This window comes from Cheilinus undulatus, linkage group 4, assembly GCF_018320785.1.
Source record: "Cheilinus undulatus linkage group 4, ASM1832078v1, whole genome shotgun sequence".
NCBI classification, from domain to species: domain Eukaryota; kingdom Metazoa; phylum Chordata; class Actinopteri; order Labriformes; family Labridae; genus Cheilinus; species Cheilinus undulatus.
The window spans coordinates 6,053,720-6,069,604 of NC_054868.1; the positions used below are offsets into that span (position 1 = coordinate 6,053,720).

Consider the following 15,885-nt stretch of genomic DNA (forward strand, 5'->3'; position numbering starts at 1 on the left):
TTAAAGAATACTGAGTCATCTCTCTTACATTTAAAAAGAAAAATACTGGAGCTGCAGCAGCAGGGAACAGAAATGTTTTAATGGCCAACATGTTTGTTGACCATTATTCTCAGTAATTATATCATGAGTTTATCATGGAATTATTTTTTTAAGAGAAAGAATTAAACACTTTCTTTTACTCTCCATAGAACTGACAATACTCAGTTTTATTTTTTACTATAGACAGCAAAAATGAAAATAAAACAAGATATATTCTCATAAAATGCCTACATACATGTTATTTGTTAAATTATCATCAAGAGAAAAACAGAAAATAACATTTTTATATTTATATTCTGCTCAAGGGCTTTAAAAAAATACAAAAATAGAAATACTGGAAATTCAATGTATGCACCTAACTCTGTCTCTTATTTCACAATTATTAAAAAATAACATTAAATGTTTCACATCATGTCTGTTTTCATTTGCTCTGATTTTTTCTTTCTTTTTTTATTACAGGAAACTCAGTTTTCAGGTTTTAAGGAAAGAAACTCTTTTATAGGAGTAGAAAGCCTTTTGGGTCCTCGTTTCAGCTCAAGTCTTTTAATACCTCAAGTGATGTCACTTGAGTCAGCGTGGGTGGGTCTGCAGACTGACATGTCTGTATGAGTATGTATGAATCTAAACATTAAGTGCTGGAGGCAGGTAGTGTACGCGGTGCCATCACCACAGAACTCAACTGTCTTTCTTTCTTTAGGCAGCTCTGCTTTTAGAGGTACGTTTCCCCATTTGAATTTGATTAGCGATCAAATTAGTTAGCTTAGATGTCGTCATTTTGGGGACAAATCCAGGTCTGCTGGACTGCGCCGGTGTAGCTTGGCGTTATGGCTAGCGTCTTTGCTAACATTAGCAACATTAGCTATCATGGGTTGATCCCATGTCATTGCTAGCATCTTTGCTAACATTAGCAACATTAGCTATCATGGCTTGATCTCATGTTGTTGTTAGCGTCTTTGCTAACATTAGCAACATTAGCGATCATGGCTTGTTCCCATGTTTTTGTTAGCATCTTTGCTAACATTAGCTAACATAAACCTATTCCAATATTTTGAGATTGTGGATTTTTAGATTTTCATGAGCTGTAGGCCGTAATCATCATCTTTTTAAAAAAATTAAATATTTCACTTTGTATGAGATGAATCTAGAATACATAGAAGTTGAACTTTTTAAAGTAAATCACAGTAAAAAGAAAAGTGAACCTTTACTTGGTATTCTGTTTTTTAGATGCATCTGTATACTCAGGTGAACATGCAGAAGAAGTGCTATTGTTTATATGACTGAACATGCCTTTAAATGACACCCAGGTTTTCATAGATTACATCATCCAGAGGATAGTCCGTGCCTAATGCGCTCAGACTGGCAGCAACAGAGAGAGAGGACGCTGAGCTGGACAGGACGGTGTTCGTAGAAGAAGGACTAGACGAGGCTTTTGTTTTGTTGACTTGAGCGTACAGGTGGGCGAATGGGTCTGGCTTGTCCTCTTTTTCAGGAGTCTCCTCCTGTTTGGACTCAGGCTCGGTGTAAATTGGTTCTTCATGTGCGTAACACTTCGTTTCTCCTTTACCCTGAATCACAGTTTGTTTGTTCTGTACCGGACTGATTTTGTCGTACACCTCTGAGTAAACTGGGTCCGTGTGTTCGGGGTTAAACCTCGGTTTTAAAACTGCTGAGTTTGGAAGAGGACTCACGGATTCTGTTGAACTGGGAGGTTTGAGCGGGAGAACACAAGCAGGATCTATGTACAGGCCCATGGTTGGAGGAGGTTTGGATGCAGATTGGATGCAGTCAGCAGGGTCAGCATAGACAACATCTGACTGTCCACCGTGAGGGCCTTGGGAGCTGCTGTCGTCTGTGGGGATCAACGGGAGAGGCATAAGGGTGATCGGAGCTGGCTGAGCTGAAACGCATTCGGATGAACCAGCTAAATCTCCACGAGGACTGTCTTCTGAAGGTTTCTTCTCCTGCGTCTTCAGTTTCTTCTCCAAAATGGTGGACAGATCAGGTATCTTTGGGAGAGGGGAATGGGCCTGAATGTTGGCAATCACTTTCTCACTCTCCTGGTTCGGGTTTCCTAAAGTCACAGGTGAAGTCATCCGTTTAATGTTGAGCTGAATAAGCGTGAATATTTTTTCAGCCTGCTGGGTTTCAAAGCTGAAAGTTCCAGGACCGGAGTCACAGCGGCGTCCTGCTTCGAATGTAAAGGCCGACTGAAGAAAAGAAAAAAGACACAGATGAAGCACCTGTAGCCCACAACTTTAAGAAATAATTTATCTGTCCTTGTATAAAACAGATTTAAAATACACTAGAGGGAGCAGTTAAAGACAAGCTGACCTTATCTTTTCCGTATCGCCTCAGTAGTTCGTACGGCCATTCTCTAATGATAGTCTTCTTCTGTGTGTCTCTCAGCTGCAGTGCCTCTGTCCCCACCTGTAGCAAATACGACCCCTGCAGGCCGCAACGAGTCGCTGCGTCAGTCCTCTGAACCACCACCCAGAAATCTGACACTAGAAAGAAGAGAGAATCTTTTAAAAAAGAAAGAGAGACAACAGGAGTTTTTCTGGTATCCCGCAAACCACCGGGGCTCATGGAAGAGAATACTTTAAAAAATGCGAAGGAAAACTTAAAGCTAAAATACAAAGCTGTAAGTCAGTGATGTTCCTGGGTGCTTACCCAACTGTGTTCAGCTGACTGGTCTAGAGTCAAATACATTCTGTAAACCAGCTTCACACTGCAGTGTCACACCGTAAAAATGCTAAGTTGGTTTGAAGAACGTGTCTAACATTAGCAGTGCTAGCTCAGCAGGCTAACCCTAACCCTTTAAAGGTTAAAGTCCACATTCCTGAGCTGAATATCAGCTGAACCTTACACAACCTCAGGACCACTTTATCCCATTTTCTTTTTAAAGGTTTGTTTTGGGCATTTTTGTGCCTTTATTTGATAGAGAAGGATAGCGGATAGAGTCGGAAACAGGGATAAGAGTTGGGGAGAGACATGCGGTAAAGGGCCTCAAGCCAGATTCGAACCCGCGTACATGGGGCACACCTTAACCACTCAGCCACCTGCGCCAGTATCCCCATTTTCTAAATCAAAAGAGGCATCACAATGTTGAGTCTGTTGGGCACCAACTGTCCTCTAGCAGTAGTTCCCAATGTTGGGTTAGGGCTTGGTTGGGTTAAGAGGGGGTCTCTAGATGCCTTATAAAACAGGAATACTTTTTAAATTACACATTTTGCCACATTTGAACCTGTTTTCATTACTTTTCCCACCACTTTTGCCACTTAAAACCCATTTTTGTCAATTTTAAAACCCTTTCCACCACTTTTTTTCTGCTCTTTTTGCCATTTCTAAACAAATTCTTGCCACTTTCCACCCATCGTTGCCTCTGTTGACCCATTTTTGCCTCCATTAATCACTTTTTACTGCTTTTTATGCCAATTCTAATCACATATTACTGTTTGTTTTGCCCATTTTTAACAGTTATGCCTATTTTTGCCTATTTTCTGCCTCAGATAACCCATTTTTGCCAATTTAAACACATTTTTCATTCTATTTCCCCATATTTCCACCCATCTGGGCACTTTCGAAACCCCATTTCACAACCTTTTCCACCATGTTTTGCCATTTTAACCCATTTTAATCCTGTTTTTAAGAAAAAGGATTTATATTTTTTAAGAATGCTATTTACTATATCACAAAAGAATGTTAAAAAAATATGTGTTATTTGATAAGATTGGTTATTATTCAAGTTAAATATAAAATATGTTTATGTATTTCTTCCTCCACATAAAGAAACACAAGTTCATGACAAATACGTGCATACAAATACACCTGAACACAAAAAATAAAGTCTTAACCTCAGAATTTTCTGGGGGACCGCTCTCAAAGAATTCCCCACTAAAAGAAATGTCCGTGTTTCCAACAGACACAAAGACCAGAGCTGAGCTTACACCTGTATGGCTACATGTTTGCTGGAACAAGTGCTGCATCAAGGCATTAACTGGCCCATCAAAATCAAGAAGGGGTGGGACTTATGATACAGGCTTTGTCAACAGGAAAGGTAGAGGATAAACAGGCAGGTACCTGATGTTGACCAGAGGTAAGTTTAATCATCTGTCACTTTCTGTTATTTAAACAAGCGTTAAGAGGGCCAAAGGAAAGCTACAAGAGATTAAAAAATAAAGCAGAAAGGAAAAGTCAGAGTTTAAGAAGGGATGAAAAGGTTTTACCTTCATCTGCTGATGCATAGATCTGATTGTCCTCCATATGAAGCTGGTTAGAGCCTGAGACGCTGCCTCTCTGAGAAGGACAGGAGCAGGGAGAGGAGGAAGAAGAGCTTAGTTTTTGCTTAGTTTTAGACAAATCTGCATGCAGGTAAATGATTCATTAATAACCGTGTACTTGCATGAGCTACTTCTTTATTTATGTCCCGTTTGCCCAGTTCGCTCACCTGAAACGTGCTCTGGCACAGTTTTTCCACCCACTCCACGCAGTCGTCTTTGAGAGCAGCGAACACCATCGTCCTGCTTTGAGTCTCCACACAGAACGCAGACATGTTGTCCTGCAAACAGCACAGATACGAGTGAGTCGTGTTTATTTTATCACACGTGTGACATTCTGAAGAGCCTTAAAAACCCACCATGGGACAGGCCTCAGCGTTGGGAGGAAGTCTGAGGACGCTGATCAGCTCTGACAGTAGGACCACCTTCGTCTTTCTCTCCAGAGGCTGGTGATGGTGTCTTCTGACCCCAGGACCATGATCGCCCCCTGCAGCGCCACCTGGTGGACACAGGATGAAGAAACAGACATGGGTTTATGTTACGATTGTTTATTGGGAATAAAAGAGAGTGTTGGAATCATTTAAAACTCGTTAAATTTATTAAATTAGATATAAATGTAAAATAATGAAATGGAGCAAAAATAAAAACATCCTGACTGTAGTCACATGACATTCAGCTGTCTGACTCTGTTTGCATATCTGGGATTTGATTTTGAGGCGAGATAATCTTCTCTACAACCAGCTAACAGAAATAAAAAGCTGCATGAGAGAACATGCCCTCCTGAATGTCAAACAGCCCGAGGTGTGGAAGTAAACAGCGAGGTGTGAGATGTGAGTGGATGAGAAAAGTGACAAGGCTCAAGGAGAGATTCAAATCCATGTTTCATGTTCAACATAAATACATTGCTCTAAATTCATGACCTTCACCTAAGAAATGAACCCCAGTGGTTCAAATCCAGTTTTAGATCTCCACAAAATCAGATAAACTCATCGGATTATCTTTTTTACATCCTGATAAAAACCTCCTGTTCTTGTTAAAACTCATGACTGGTATAGACCTGATTTTTTAAAAATTCTGGATTATTAGTCCTAGCAGAGGGTTTGATTTAGGCTGGATTACAGGGGAAAATAATGTGTTTTATGGTCTCTTTAAGGAAATTTGTCCAAGTTCCCCAACAGCAATGTGTAGGAATTTATTTTAAGCATCTACAGAAAGTCTCTGAGCACAAATGAAACACATTTGGTGTCTTTGGTGGGAGCCAGGGAGAAGGACAGGCTAAGGAACCTGCCCCTCGCTTGACTCCACTCCCCCTCCTTAGTTATTTTTAGTTGGGTTGCTTTGGGCAACACTGGACATTTTCATATTGTTACATTTAAATTTTTTGTTGTTAATACATTTATGCTTTGTTTCAAGTAATTCCATGTTACCTCCTGTTTTTTGTCATTGGCTAGATCCAGACGTGACACAGTCGACTCTAATCCTACCCGTGTTTCCTCAGCTGATGTCCATCCAGTCTCTCTCAATGTGACAGACAGTGGTGTGCACGGGGGGGTTGCGCTCTAAAGTGCCCTTTTTGGAGCCAAAAGGTGTGTTAAAGTGCCCTATTGGGAGCCAAAACACACACTAAAGTGCCCTCCTGGTTGGCAAAACACACTAAACTGCCCTTTTGGGTGGAAAAAACACACTAAACCGCCCCCTTGGCTGGTTAAAACATGATAAACTGCCCAGTTGGGTGGCAAAAAGGCGTGTTTAAGTACCCTCCTCATTGGCAAAACACACTAAACTGCCCTCTTGGGTGAAGAAAACACATTAAATTATAGAAGAACATTAGGACCAAGAAATACTATGAAACGTAACTGCTGCAATGACTTTTATGTTGGGCCCTTTTTTGATCTATATTGAGCCAGAACTATATCTCACAGAACCAGTTTGGATTATCTGTTGCTAATATGATGTTAAAATGCACTAGAATGAAGGAAATGGCATCTACTTAATAGAAAATGTTCTTTTTTGTTAAGTACAGGGATGGTATTAGATGTGTGTAGGAATTTCCTGATGATAAGTGTAGCGAATAGGTCCATTTACAGTTGTAAAGTACAAAACTTCCCCCATTCCATTTATTCATAAAAGCTGTCCCCCACTTCCTACACGCCATTGGGTGAATGGTTAGAGGCTGTAAGACACAGGATGTCATCCAGCGCTCTAAAATGTAAAGGCACTTTCACACTAGGCCCAGTTGTTTTGAATCGTCACGGCGCGATTCCTCCCCCTCCTCCTTCCCCAGCTGGCTTGCTTTCACACTAGCAACATCGAACCAAGCCAGGGTGCACTTGCGTATTTACTCGGTCTGAAACAGCAGGTGGCGGTATGCACGTAGCTGGTTTACAACCCCGCAAAGGAGGAGAAGAAGAAGAAGCTACCATGGCAACCACTGGGGTCATGACCTGAGCGAAGATTATTTTTGTATTGACCCGGCAAAAAGTCCATCCTGCAGCCATGGATGAATAAAATCACTTTTAAAGACACAAGCAACTTTGCTCTTCATATCTGCACATCTACTACAGCTCAGAGGATTAAATGGGCTCACGCTGCACAGATACAGGAGACTTTTATTGCCTTTGCACCTCCTCTCACTGGCTCCAACTTGTGTTCATCTGGAAGGTGAGTCACAACAGACCATTTATTGGCTTAATTCTGATGATTTCCGCCCTTTATTGAGGAAAAATGTGAACAAAGTGCCGCACTGTGGAAAGAAGTTTCGTTTCTGATATGACGCTCTGTCCCGTATCTGAGCGCGGTTGCATTCACATCTCATCCGAACTGTGCCAGAGTCCACTTGAATCGCGCCCGAGACCACCTCCCCAAGTGGACCCAAACGAACTACGGGCTCAAGTGCACTAGGATTTGGGACCGGGCCCCTAATGTGAAAGCCACCGAAGAATTACAACTGATGGGTTTGGCAAGAAAGCTATTTAGATTCATCCATCCATTTTCTACACCACTTATCCCGTTTGGGGTTGCAGGGGTGGGGGGCTGGAGCCTATCCCAGCTGTCATTGGGCAAGAGGCGGGGTACACCCTGGACTGGTCGCCAGTCAATCGCAGGGCTGACATATAGACAGACAACAAGGCATGCTCACACTCACACCTACGGCCAATTTTAGAGTCATCAATTAACCGAATGAACATGTTTTTGGTGGTGGGAGCAGTGCAAACTCTGCACTGAAAGGCCCTGACCAGGAAGTGAACCAGGGACCTTCTTGTTGTGAGGCAACAGCGCTAACTGTTGAAATTATAACAAACCATTTGTTGAATTGGCCATCTGACATTTCAGACTTTCCTAAATCCCTTCTTAGGTTTTATAAACTGTCCAAAAAAAAGCATTTTATCTGCATATCACAGTCTGACCCCAGTACTTATAATTAAACCACATTGATAATAATATTAATAATAATTTAGGCTGGCCTCTGACTGTTGACATGCTCCATCTTTCAAGAATAAAAACACACTTCTTAAGAGCTGAACAGGTTTATAAAACCAAATGTAAAGAATATTGATAATATTACAATCTGAATGTAAATAAATGTGATAATATTATATACAAGTTATATGCCATGGATGTTAAATCAGATATTCTAATATCAGTTGGAGTTCTGTTGTCCACAACATCACTGTAACCAGAGCAGTCATGTCCGACCACACACCTCTTTTCAGGCTAGAAAACAACAAATATTTAATTTTCCTTTACTTCTCTGACCAGGAGACTAAAACCGTTGTAAGGGGGGCAGGTTTCCACATACATCTATGTCATAAACTCTGGGGATGAGGCCAGCCGAACCGTGAATATATGGTGGCACGTTATTTAAAGGGGGTCGTTTTCAGCCGCTGCATTTATTGACGACTTCATAAATCACACATGGACCTTGTCATGAGAAGATTTCTACACCAGTTTGATAAATAAAGGCCACACAGTGTATTTTGCTGTGGAAAGTGCAGTTATTTCCTCTTACTGATAAACCTAAATGTGTTTCAAAGATCCAAAGCCAACCCTCAGGATAAAACTCTCCCTAAAATGAAACTTCAAACACTCCTTCATCCTCACACACCTTCTTATCAAACAAAGTAAAACACTCAGTTAAACTTTGGTCTGTGCTCATGAATATGAGTCATTATTTATAACAGCAGAGTCTTCAAGATTAGGACAGAGTTCACTTTATATGACCTCTCCAAATAAACACAGCAGCAGTTTGGCTGCTTCCAGCTCTCATCTTCTCCTGCTGCTTTTCTTTTGTTTTGTTGTTTAATGCCTCAAACTTTATTTATCCTGCTGTGCTGTCTGATTTTTTTAATGTCCAAATCTTTTCAGAGAAATGGTTCCTCTGCTTTCTTGAGTTGTTAAAGGAACAGTTCAATGACAAAAGACAAGAAAGTGAAGAAGCAGTTGTCAGGAAAAAAAAATCTATTTTTACCCATCTATGGATTTACTTCTTGTTCTGATAGAGGAAGTAGTGAAAATGGCTATCCATGAGGTGTTTTATTAAACAGTAAACCAAAGTTTTGGTTCCATGGATGGATTTCACATAATGAGAGAGATAAGCTGTTAAAAGTGTATTTTCTAGTTTCTGTTGTATGTTACTCACAAATAACCTGACACACCAGATAGATTTGATTCACACATCCAGCTGGAAAACCTATGATATACAATGTTTGGGAAAGGGTACAACCCTGGATGGTCCAGATGAAGGAGTAGTGGACGGTTGGTGGATGGCCACCATGTCCCAACAGGGCTGCAACGTCAACAGAGTTATGTTTGGGCCTGATTCATGAGGCAAGAGCTGGTAGGCCCCTTTAGGGTCCCTGAAGGTGTGAAAATGACCTCAGCAAAGTATATAGAGTTTCTGACTGACCACTTTCTTCCATGGTACAAAAAGAAGAACGGTGCCTGCTGTAGCAAAATTATCCTCATGCATGACAATGTACCATCTCATGCTGCAAAGAATATCTCTGTGTCAGTGGCTGCTATGGGCATAAAAGGGAGCAAACTCATGGTGTGGCCCCCATCCTCCCCTGACCTCAACCTTATTGAGAACCTTTGGAGCATCCTCAAGCTAAAGATCTATGAGGGTGGGAGGCAGTTCACATCAAAACAGCAGCTCTGGGAGGATATTCTGACATCCTGCAAAGAAATTCAAGCAGAAACTCTCCAAAAACTCACAAGTTCAATGGATGCAAGAATAGTGAAGGTGATATCAAAGAAGGGCTCCTATGTTAACATGGAACTTGTCCTGTTCAGATGTTTTTGATTGAAATAGCTTTGATTTCAGTAAATATGACCTCCTAATGCTGCTAATTCAACAAATGACCATTTTCAGTTTTTAACTACCTATAAAATGTTTTAAAACTCTGTTTTGCATAATAATGTGGAACAGTGCATTTTGAGGTTTTTGTTTTAAAATAATTGTTATCATGACTCTGACATCTGACTGTCATTTGCATTGATATTTAGGAGAATAAGAGAAAAATATCATTTGTATCATAATTTGGAATGCGGTGTATGTTGTTGTTGGTGTTTTTTTTTCTCAGAAGTTTTTTGGTCTAGACTGGTGTTCGAGGCTAAAAATACATAAGAAAGAAACACTATGTGGACAAAATAGTGCCCTGATGTTGCCCAAGAAGGCTTGGCTTGCAATCTCCATTCCAGTTCATCCTAATGGGTATGAGGTCAGCGCTCTGTGCAGGCCCGTCAAGTTCTTCCACACCAAACTCATCAAACCATGTCTTTATAGTCCTTGCTTTGTGCACTGAGGCACAGTCATGTTGGAATATTAAAGGGTCTTCTCCAAACTGTTGCCACAAAGTTGAAAGCATCAACCTGACACACCAGATGGATGTGTTTCACACATCCATCTGGGAAAGCTTCAATAGGAAACGTTTGAGAAAAGGCAGAGGGTTTGAAAAAAACTCGAAGTGTGATTGGATGAACATTCTGTCTATCACATCTCTACGGGCCAATAAGAGCAACAAAACACGTGATGTAGCAGTTATCGAGCTGTGCGTGCGCAGCTACTAAGGAATAACCCGAAACATGGCGACTATAGACATGTAAGTACTCCACTTTTGTTGTTTTCAAAAAGAAGACAACTCACTGCTGTTCTTTGTTCTTCTTATAACAAAAAAATGTTGTCAAGTTCTGATAAAACTGGCGCTTTAGCAGCATCCACCCTAATCTCTTCCTCCATAACTGCACCAGCTCTTGCTGCTGCTTGTTAACGTCACGTCTCTGCTGCGCCTGAAAGTGCTGCCCCTCGTCGCTGATTGGTCCTGTCACTTTCTAATTGGGCCCAAACATTTCAGTTGGGTGCTTAACAAGATGGATTCGCCAGTGAAAAACAAGGAAATGGGCATGTCCATCTGCTTTGCAAGGTTATGAAAGCATAGCATTGTCCAAACTGTCTTGGTATGCTGAAGCATTAAGACTGGCCTTTATTGGAGAGAAGGGGTCCAGCCCAAACCCTGAAAAACAGACCCATACATTACCCCTCCTCCACCAAAATACACAGTTGGCACAGCACAGTCAGTCAGACTCGCCCATCTGACTGCCAGACAGAGAGGCGTGATTCATGCACAGACTATGTTTCCACTGCTTCACTGTTCGGTATCAGTTTGCTTAACACCACTCCATGCGACGCTTGGCATCGGACTTTGGTAACCAATGAAGCTCCCACTGCACAGTTTTTGTGCTTACATTAATGCCAGTGGAATCCAGTCATCAAAGGAATCAGCAGAGTATTGGTTACATTTATACATCATGCCTGACCCAGCTCTGTGATTATATGTGGTCTGATGCTTCATGGCTGAGTTGCTGTTGTTCCTAAACGCTTCCACTTTCTAATAATATCACTACCAGTTTATGGAATATCCAGCAGGGATAAAATTTCACAAAACATCTTAATGCAAAGGTGGCATCCATCACAGTGCCACACTTGATGTCACTGAGCTCTTTAGAACAGCACATCAAGGATCACAAATGTTTGCAAATGAAGACTGCATGGCTAGGTGATTGATTTTATTCACCAGAGGCAACAGGTCAGATTGAAACACCTCAATTTAATAATAAACTGCTGTGGCCAAATACTTTTGTCCATATAGTGTTTTTTTTTTTTTTTTTTAAGTTTGAAAGCAGCTTTCTTGAACTCCAGTTACAGTATGACTCCTGAGCTCCGTTTCATCTCACTTTTGTGTTGTGAATTATTGAACACACCCTGTATGTAACACAGTCACGAGTAAAGCTTGCAGGCTGCGTTTCCCTGCTGCTGCTCTTAAATAGCTCCATCAACAATTCTGAGCTTCACTGAAAACATCAAACCCACACGGCTCAATGTTCTGCTGCTCACATATCTAAACCATCCACCATATCCCAGCATGCACCTGTGGGTTGTTTCCTCACGATTATCCATGACAGACTCTGCACTCATCGCCTCCTCTCGCTGCTTTTTTTGTGCTTTACATTTAGGATCAGGAAAGGATGTGAGGTCTTCTTACCTCAAATTTAGATGAACATGGAGAGCATTTACGAAGAACATGTAGATGTCACTAAGATGTTGGAAAGGAGTTTGATATTATATAAAATTCATAGCATTTCCCTTTAATTATTCAGCTGGAAATCATTTCAGTAACTACAAGAGAACATGTAGATCACATAGCAACCGGGAAAATATTAAAGGCCTTTTATATGGACCTGGACCTGACTCAGATTAACAATACAAGCTTAACAGTGGAGTTTGTAATACAGGTTTTTTTTGTTTAGTTAATTAATTATTGTTATTATTCATTTATTCATTTTTTGCTGTGCTGTAATGCATTCATCACTGACCCAGGACAAACATCTCTACCAAATATAGTCAGCATTTTTTTTTTCAAATCCACTACTTCATAACCTGACACACCAGATGGATTTGTTTTCACACATACATCTGGAAAACCTTTGTTAGAAGGTGTTTGGTAAAGGGCAGAGCCTTTGAAAAAATCCTTGGAGGGTGATTGGATGAACGTTCTGTCTGTCACATCTTTAAGGGCCAATCAGAGCAACAAAACACATGGCATCGTAGCCGCTACCAAGGTTAAATTTCAAGGCTACCCACTAATAAACTCCATAGATAGCTGCATAATGCAAACCATGGCAACTGTAGATATGTCAGTACACGACTTTTGTCGTTTTTGAAATGTCATCAATTTCTGATAAAACTGGCGCTTTAGCAGCATCCATGCTAATGTCTTCCATCATAATTGAACCGGCCTCTTGTCGCTGCTTGCTTACGTCACGACTCTGCTGCACCCAAAAGCACTGCCCCTCAACGCTGATTGGTCCTGTCACTTTCTAACCGGGACCAAATGGTTCAGATGGGAGTTTGGCAAGATGGATTCACCAATGAAAAACACAGAAACAGGTGAATATATCTGCTTTGCAAGGTTAGCTACTTCATGCATGAAGTTCAAACAGTTACAAAGTTTCTGTTAGCCAGATTTAGGTAATAAAGAAGCTGAAACAACAACAGGGCACTGCAGACAGCCGAGCAGTATAAACACTGATGTAGAGGCCAGGATAAGGAAGGGCCTGGGCAAAGTGTTGTAGTGGACTTCAGTGAGTGGGTAAATCTACCTATGACCAATTCTCAGATAAAGTGACAAAAGGCGAAGGCATCGTCTCATTTCCATGTAGCTAGACATTCATGCTCGGGATGTCCTGGTCTAACGGAAGCAGTGTGGAAAGAAACTGTACTAAACTATCCATTGTGGACACCTTTTCCTTCTTTGTTTTGATGACGTGAAACCATTACATTTCTTTGGGATAAATATTAAAAGAAGAAAAAAAAAAACAACAGTACCTCCCATGTCCTGGATCTCCAGTCGTCCCACTCCACTGCTGCTGTGAGGAAACAGAGACAACCACACCGGCTTCCATTTCTGATGACGGACACAGAGACAGGACAGAGGAGAAGAGTTTAAGGACAGCTTAGACAGCAGTAAAGGAGGACGTCAAGTTCTAATGGATGAAACGCATTTATCTCTCTTCTTTTAAGGTTGTCAAAACTATATGTTCATGTGAATTTGCATAATGATAGAAAATGTGGAACTGTCAAGAGAGGAACGACAACATCTTTTTCCTTTTTCTTTGCTTTTTATTTAACAAAGAAATGTGGTCAATTTCTGATAAAACTAGCACTATATTCTAGCTACACTGGTGGCAGCCATTGCTACACTCTCTCAGCACCACTAAACCTAAACTAAACTGTAGCTACTGCCTAACTCTCCTGAAATGATGCTGATTGGTCAGGTCCATTCCAAGACTTGGCACAATCATTTCAGGCTGATCTTTGCAAGATGGATTTGCCTGAAGACAGAAATGGAATCTGGTTAATGCAACTACTCCATGTGTTTTGTTGCTCTGATTGGCCCTTAAAGATGTGACAGGCATAGCGGTCATCCAATCACACTCCAAATTTTTTTTCAAAGGCTCTGCCCTTTCCCAAACGCCGTCTGTTAGTGCTTTAGCAGATGGATGTGTGAAACAAACCCATCTGGCGTGCCCGGTTAGTTTTGGAGCATGATTGGACCAACACACCTGATATTAAAAAGGGACAAGACTGACGCATTCTATATCCTCTTTCCCATCATTATGTGTCAATTTTTGCCAATTTTCCAGAGAATTTGTGAAATTACCTCATTATCACAGGAAAAGTAGCCATTTATTGCAAGAAGAGGCGATACATTAGTTGAAATATTGATCAAACATTTAAATTTACCCATTTTCACAGTAAAACAGTCAAATAAAAGGTATCAATGCATGTCCAGTAAGGACCTTTGCCACCATTTTTTTTTTGTTCAGACTCCTAGTCACACACTAAAAACTGCCCTGCGACCCACTTTTGGGTCCCAACCCACCAGTTGAGAACCACTGCTCTACAGAGAGCTCCCCATGTCTCTATGTAGACGTGATCTAGGACACTGCAGTAGCTTCAGCCAGTGAATGTGAGCTACCATTCACCTCCACAGCTCCACTCCTTCCTACAAAAATCCTAGGAACGCCCTAAATGCCAAATTCAGCCTGCACATCAGACGTCAAACGGCAGAGGAGTGACATCATGGTGAAATAGTCTTGTACAGAGTTTGACAGAAACCTTTTGTAAATTTGACAGAAAGTTTCGTCCCTCCCACACGTGACAAAGACAGAAACATTAGTCACTGAGTGTTCTTTAACATCCAGGAGTGTCTAAATACAGACACACCTCTGATGCCGTCACTCCTCTGGTATAGAAAAAGTGTCTTTTCAAGGATTATCTCTCGAAGCCTTCCTCATATATGTCATGATTTTTGGATTTTATGTAATGAATTTAAACTCTGTTTTATTCAAAATTTTCCCCAGCTGTGATTGAGCTTCACTTGTCATTAAATTAAGATTAAAACCATGGATCACATGACCGCTGCAGTGAAACTACACAGTGTACTTTCAGTCAGCGCTGCAGGAATGTGTAGTTGTGTTTCAACTTGTTCATTTGGATTCTTTCTCTGCAGCTTTTTTTGAGCAACACACACAGTCTACCAGCTTTCCTCAGAACTTGACTCTTACATAACATGTTTAGAGAACTTTGCAAACTGAATTACACTTGTAAAAAAAAATTAATGAACATATTTTATCTTAAACACATGAAGCTCTCAGCCATATAGTCTCATTCTTCTTATCTTTAGTTACTTATTTACTGCAGAGCGAGCCACTCTTCCTCTGTCAGATTCTACTCTTTACCACATTCCTAACACAATCATGAACAAGGCTGTCAGCCCAACCGTAGGTTTTTAACAGGCTCATAGAGATCACTGCTACAGATACTGATAAATAAGTTTGGTACTCACTTTGCCAGCTTTGTGCGGTTGGAGGTAAACTTTTCCTGTTTTGGTCTGAGAGTCCATCTGAGGAGACGACTCCTGTCAGTTTTGTCCTTTGAATCCTGAAGAAGGTTTTTCTTTCTCTTCGATTCTGCCTCTGGTGAGTAGAAGAGGAGGGGCGTGACCACAATGAGGCATTCATGAAACATGATCCTCACCTGCACAGGTAGAGCTGAGTTTACAAAAGAGAGAGGAGAGAGAGTTAAAGACTTATTCTGGGTTTAAAAGCACACACAGAGTTGTGGAAAAGTGGCTTTCACCTTTCTGATTTCTTATTCTTTTTGCACATTTAGGTCCATTTATATGTGCATCTCAAAAATTAGAATACCACAGAAAATTTCATTAATTCAAGAAGTGAACTGTCCTAGATTCATCTCATACAAAGTGAATTATTTTAAAAAAAAATCTACTATCTCAAAATATTGGAATATCACAAAACACCAATCCACAAAAGGATTTATAATAGAGAAATGTTCCCCTTGGAGCTCCTTTTGCACAAATTACTGAATCTGTGTGATGTTACGTGCAGCCAATCAGTCCATGGCACTACTGGAGTGTTATGAAGCCCAGGTTGTTCTGATAGCAGCCTTCACCTCGTCTGTATAGTTAAGTCTGGTGTCTCTCATCTT

General features: G+C 40.9%; 1 protein-coding gene across 1 annotated transcript; it reads right to left on the reverse strand.

Moving 5' to 3' along the window:
• On the reverse strand, nucleotides 1-15,309 carry LOC121508901 (docking protein 3-like). The gene is made up of 7 exons (XM_041786035.1): nucleotides 15,224-15,309; nucleotides 13,201-13,279; nucleotides 4,676-4,815; nucleotides 4,487-4,597; nucleotides 4,266-4,335; nucleotides 2,371-2,543; nucleotides 1-2,246 (listed from the first exon to the last, which is right to left on the reverse strand). Exons 1-7 carry the CDS (start codon nucleotides 15,278-15,280, stop codon nucleotides 1,329-1,331), a joined length of 1,548 nt encoding a protein of 515 aa, XP_041641969.1. The 5' UTR covers nucleotides 15,281-15,309; the 3' UTR covers nucleotides 1-1,328.
• Nucleotides 15,310-15,885: the final 576 nt, after the last annotated feature.

Excerpts from the sequence above, each read along its gene's own strand:
- LOC121508901 (XM_041786035.1), bottom strand. The coding sequence starts at position 15,280 with ATGGACTCTCAGACCAAAACAGGAAAAGTTTACCTCCAACCGCACAAA. Across the intron at positions 13,280-15,223 it reads AACCGCACAAAGCTGGCAAA|AAATGGAAGCCGGTGTGGTT; the intron begins GTGAGTACCAAA and ends GTCCGTCATCAG. Across the intron at positions 4,598-4,675 it reads ACGCTGAGGCCTGTCCCATG|GACAACATGTCTGCGTTCTG; the intron begins GTGGGTTTTTAA and ends TGCTGTTTGCAG.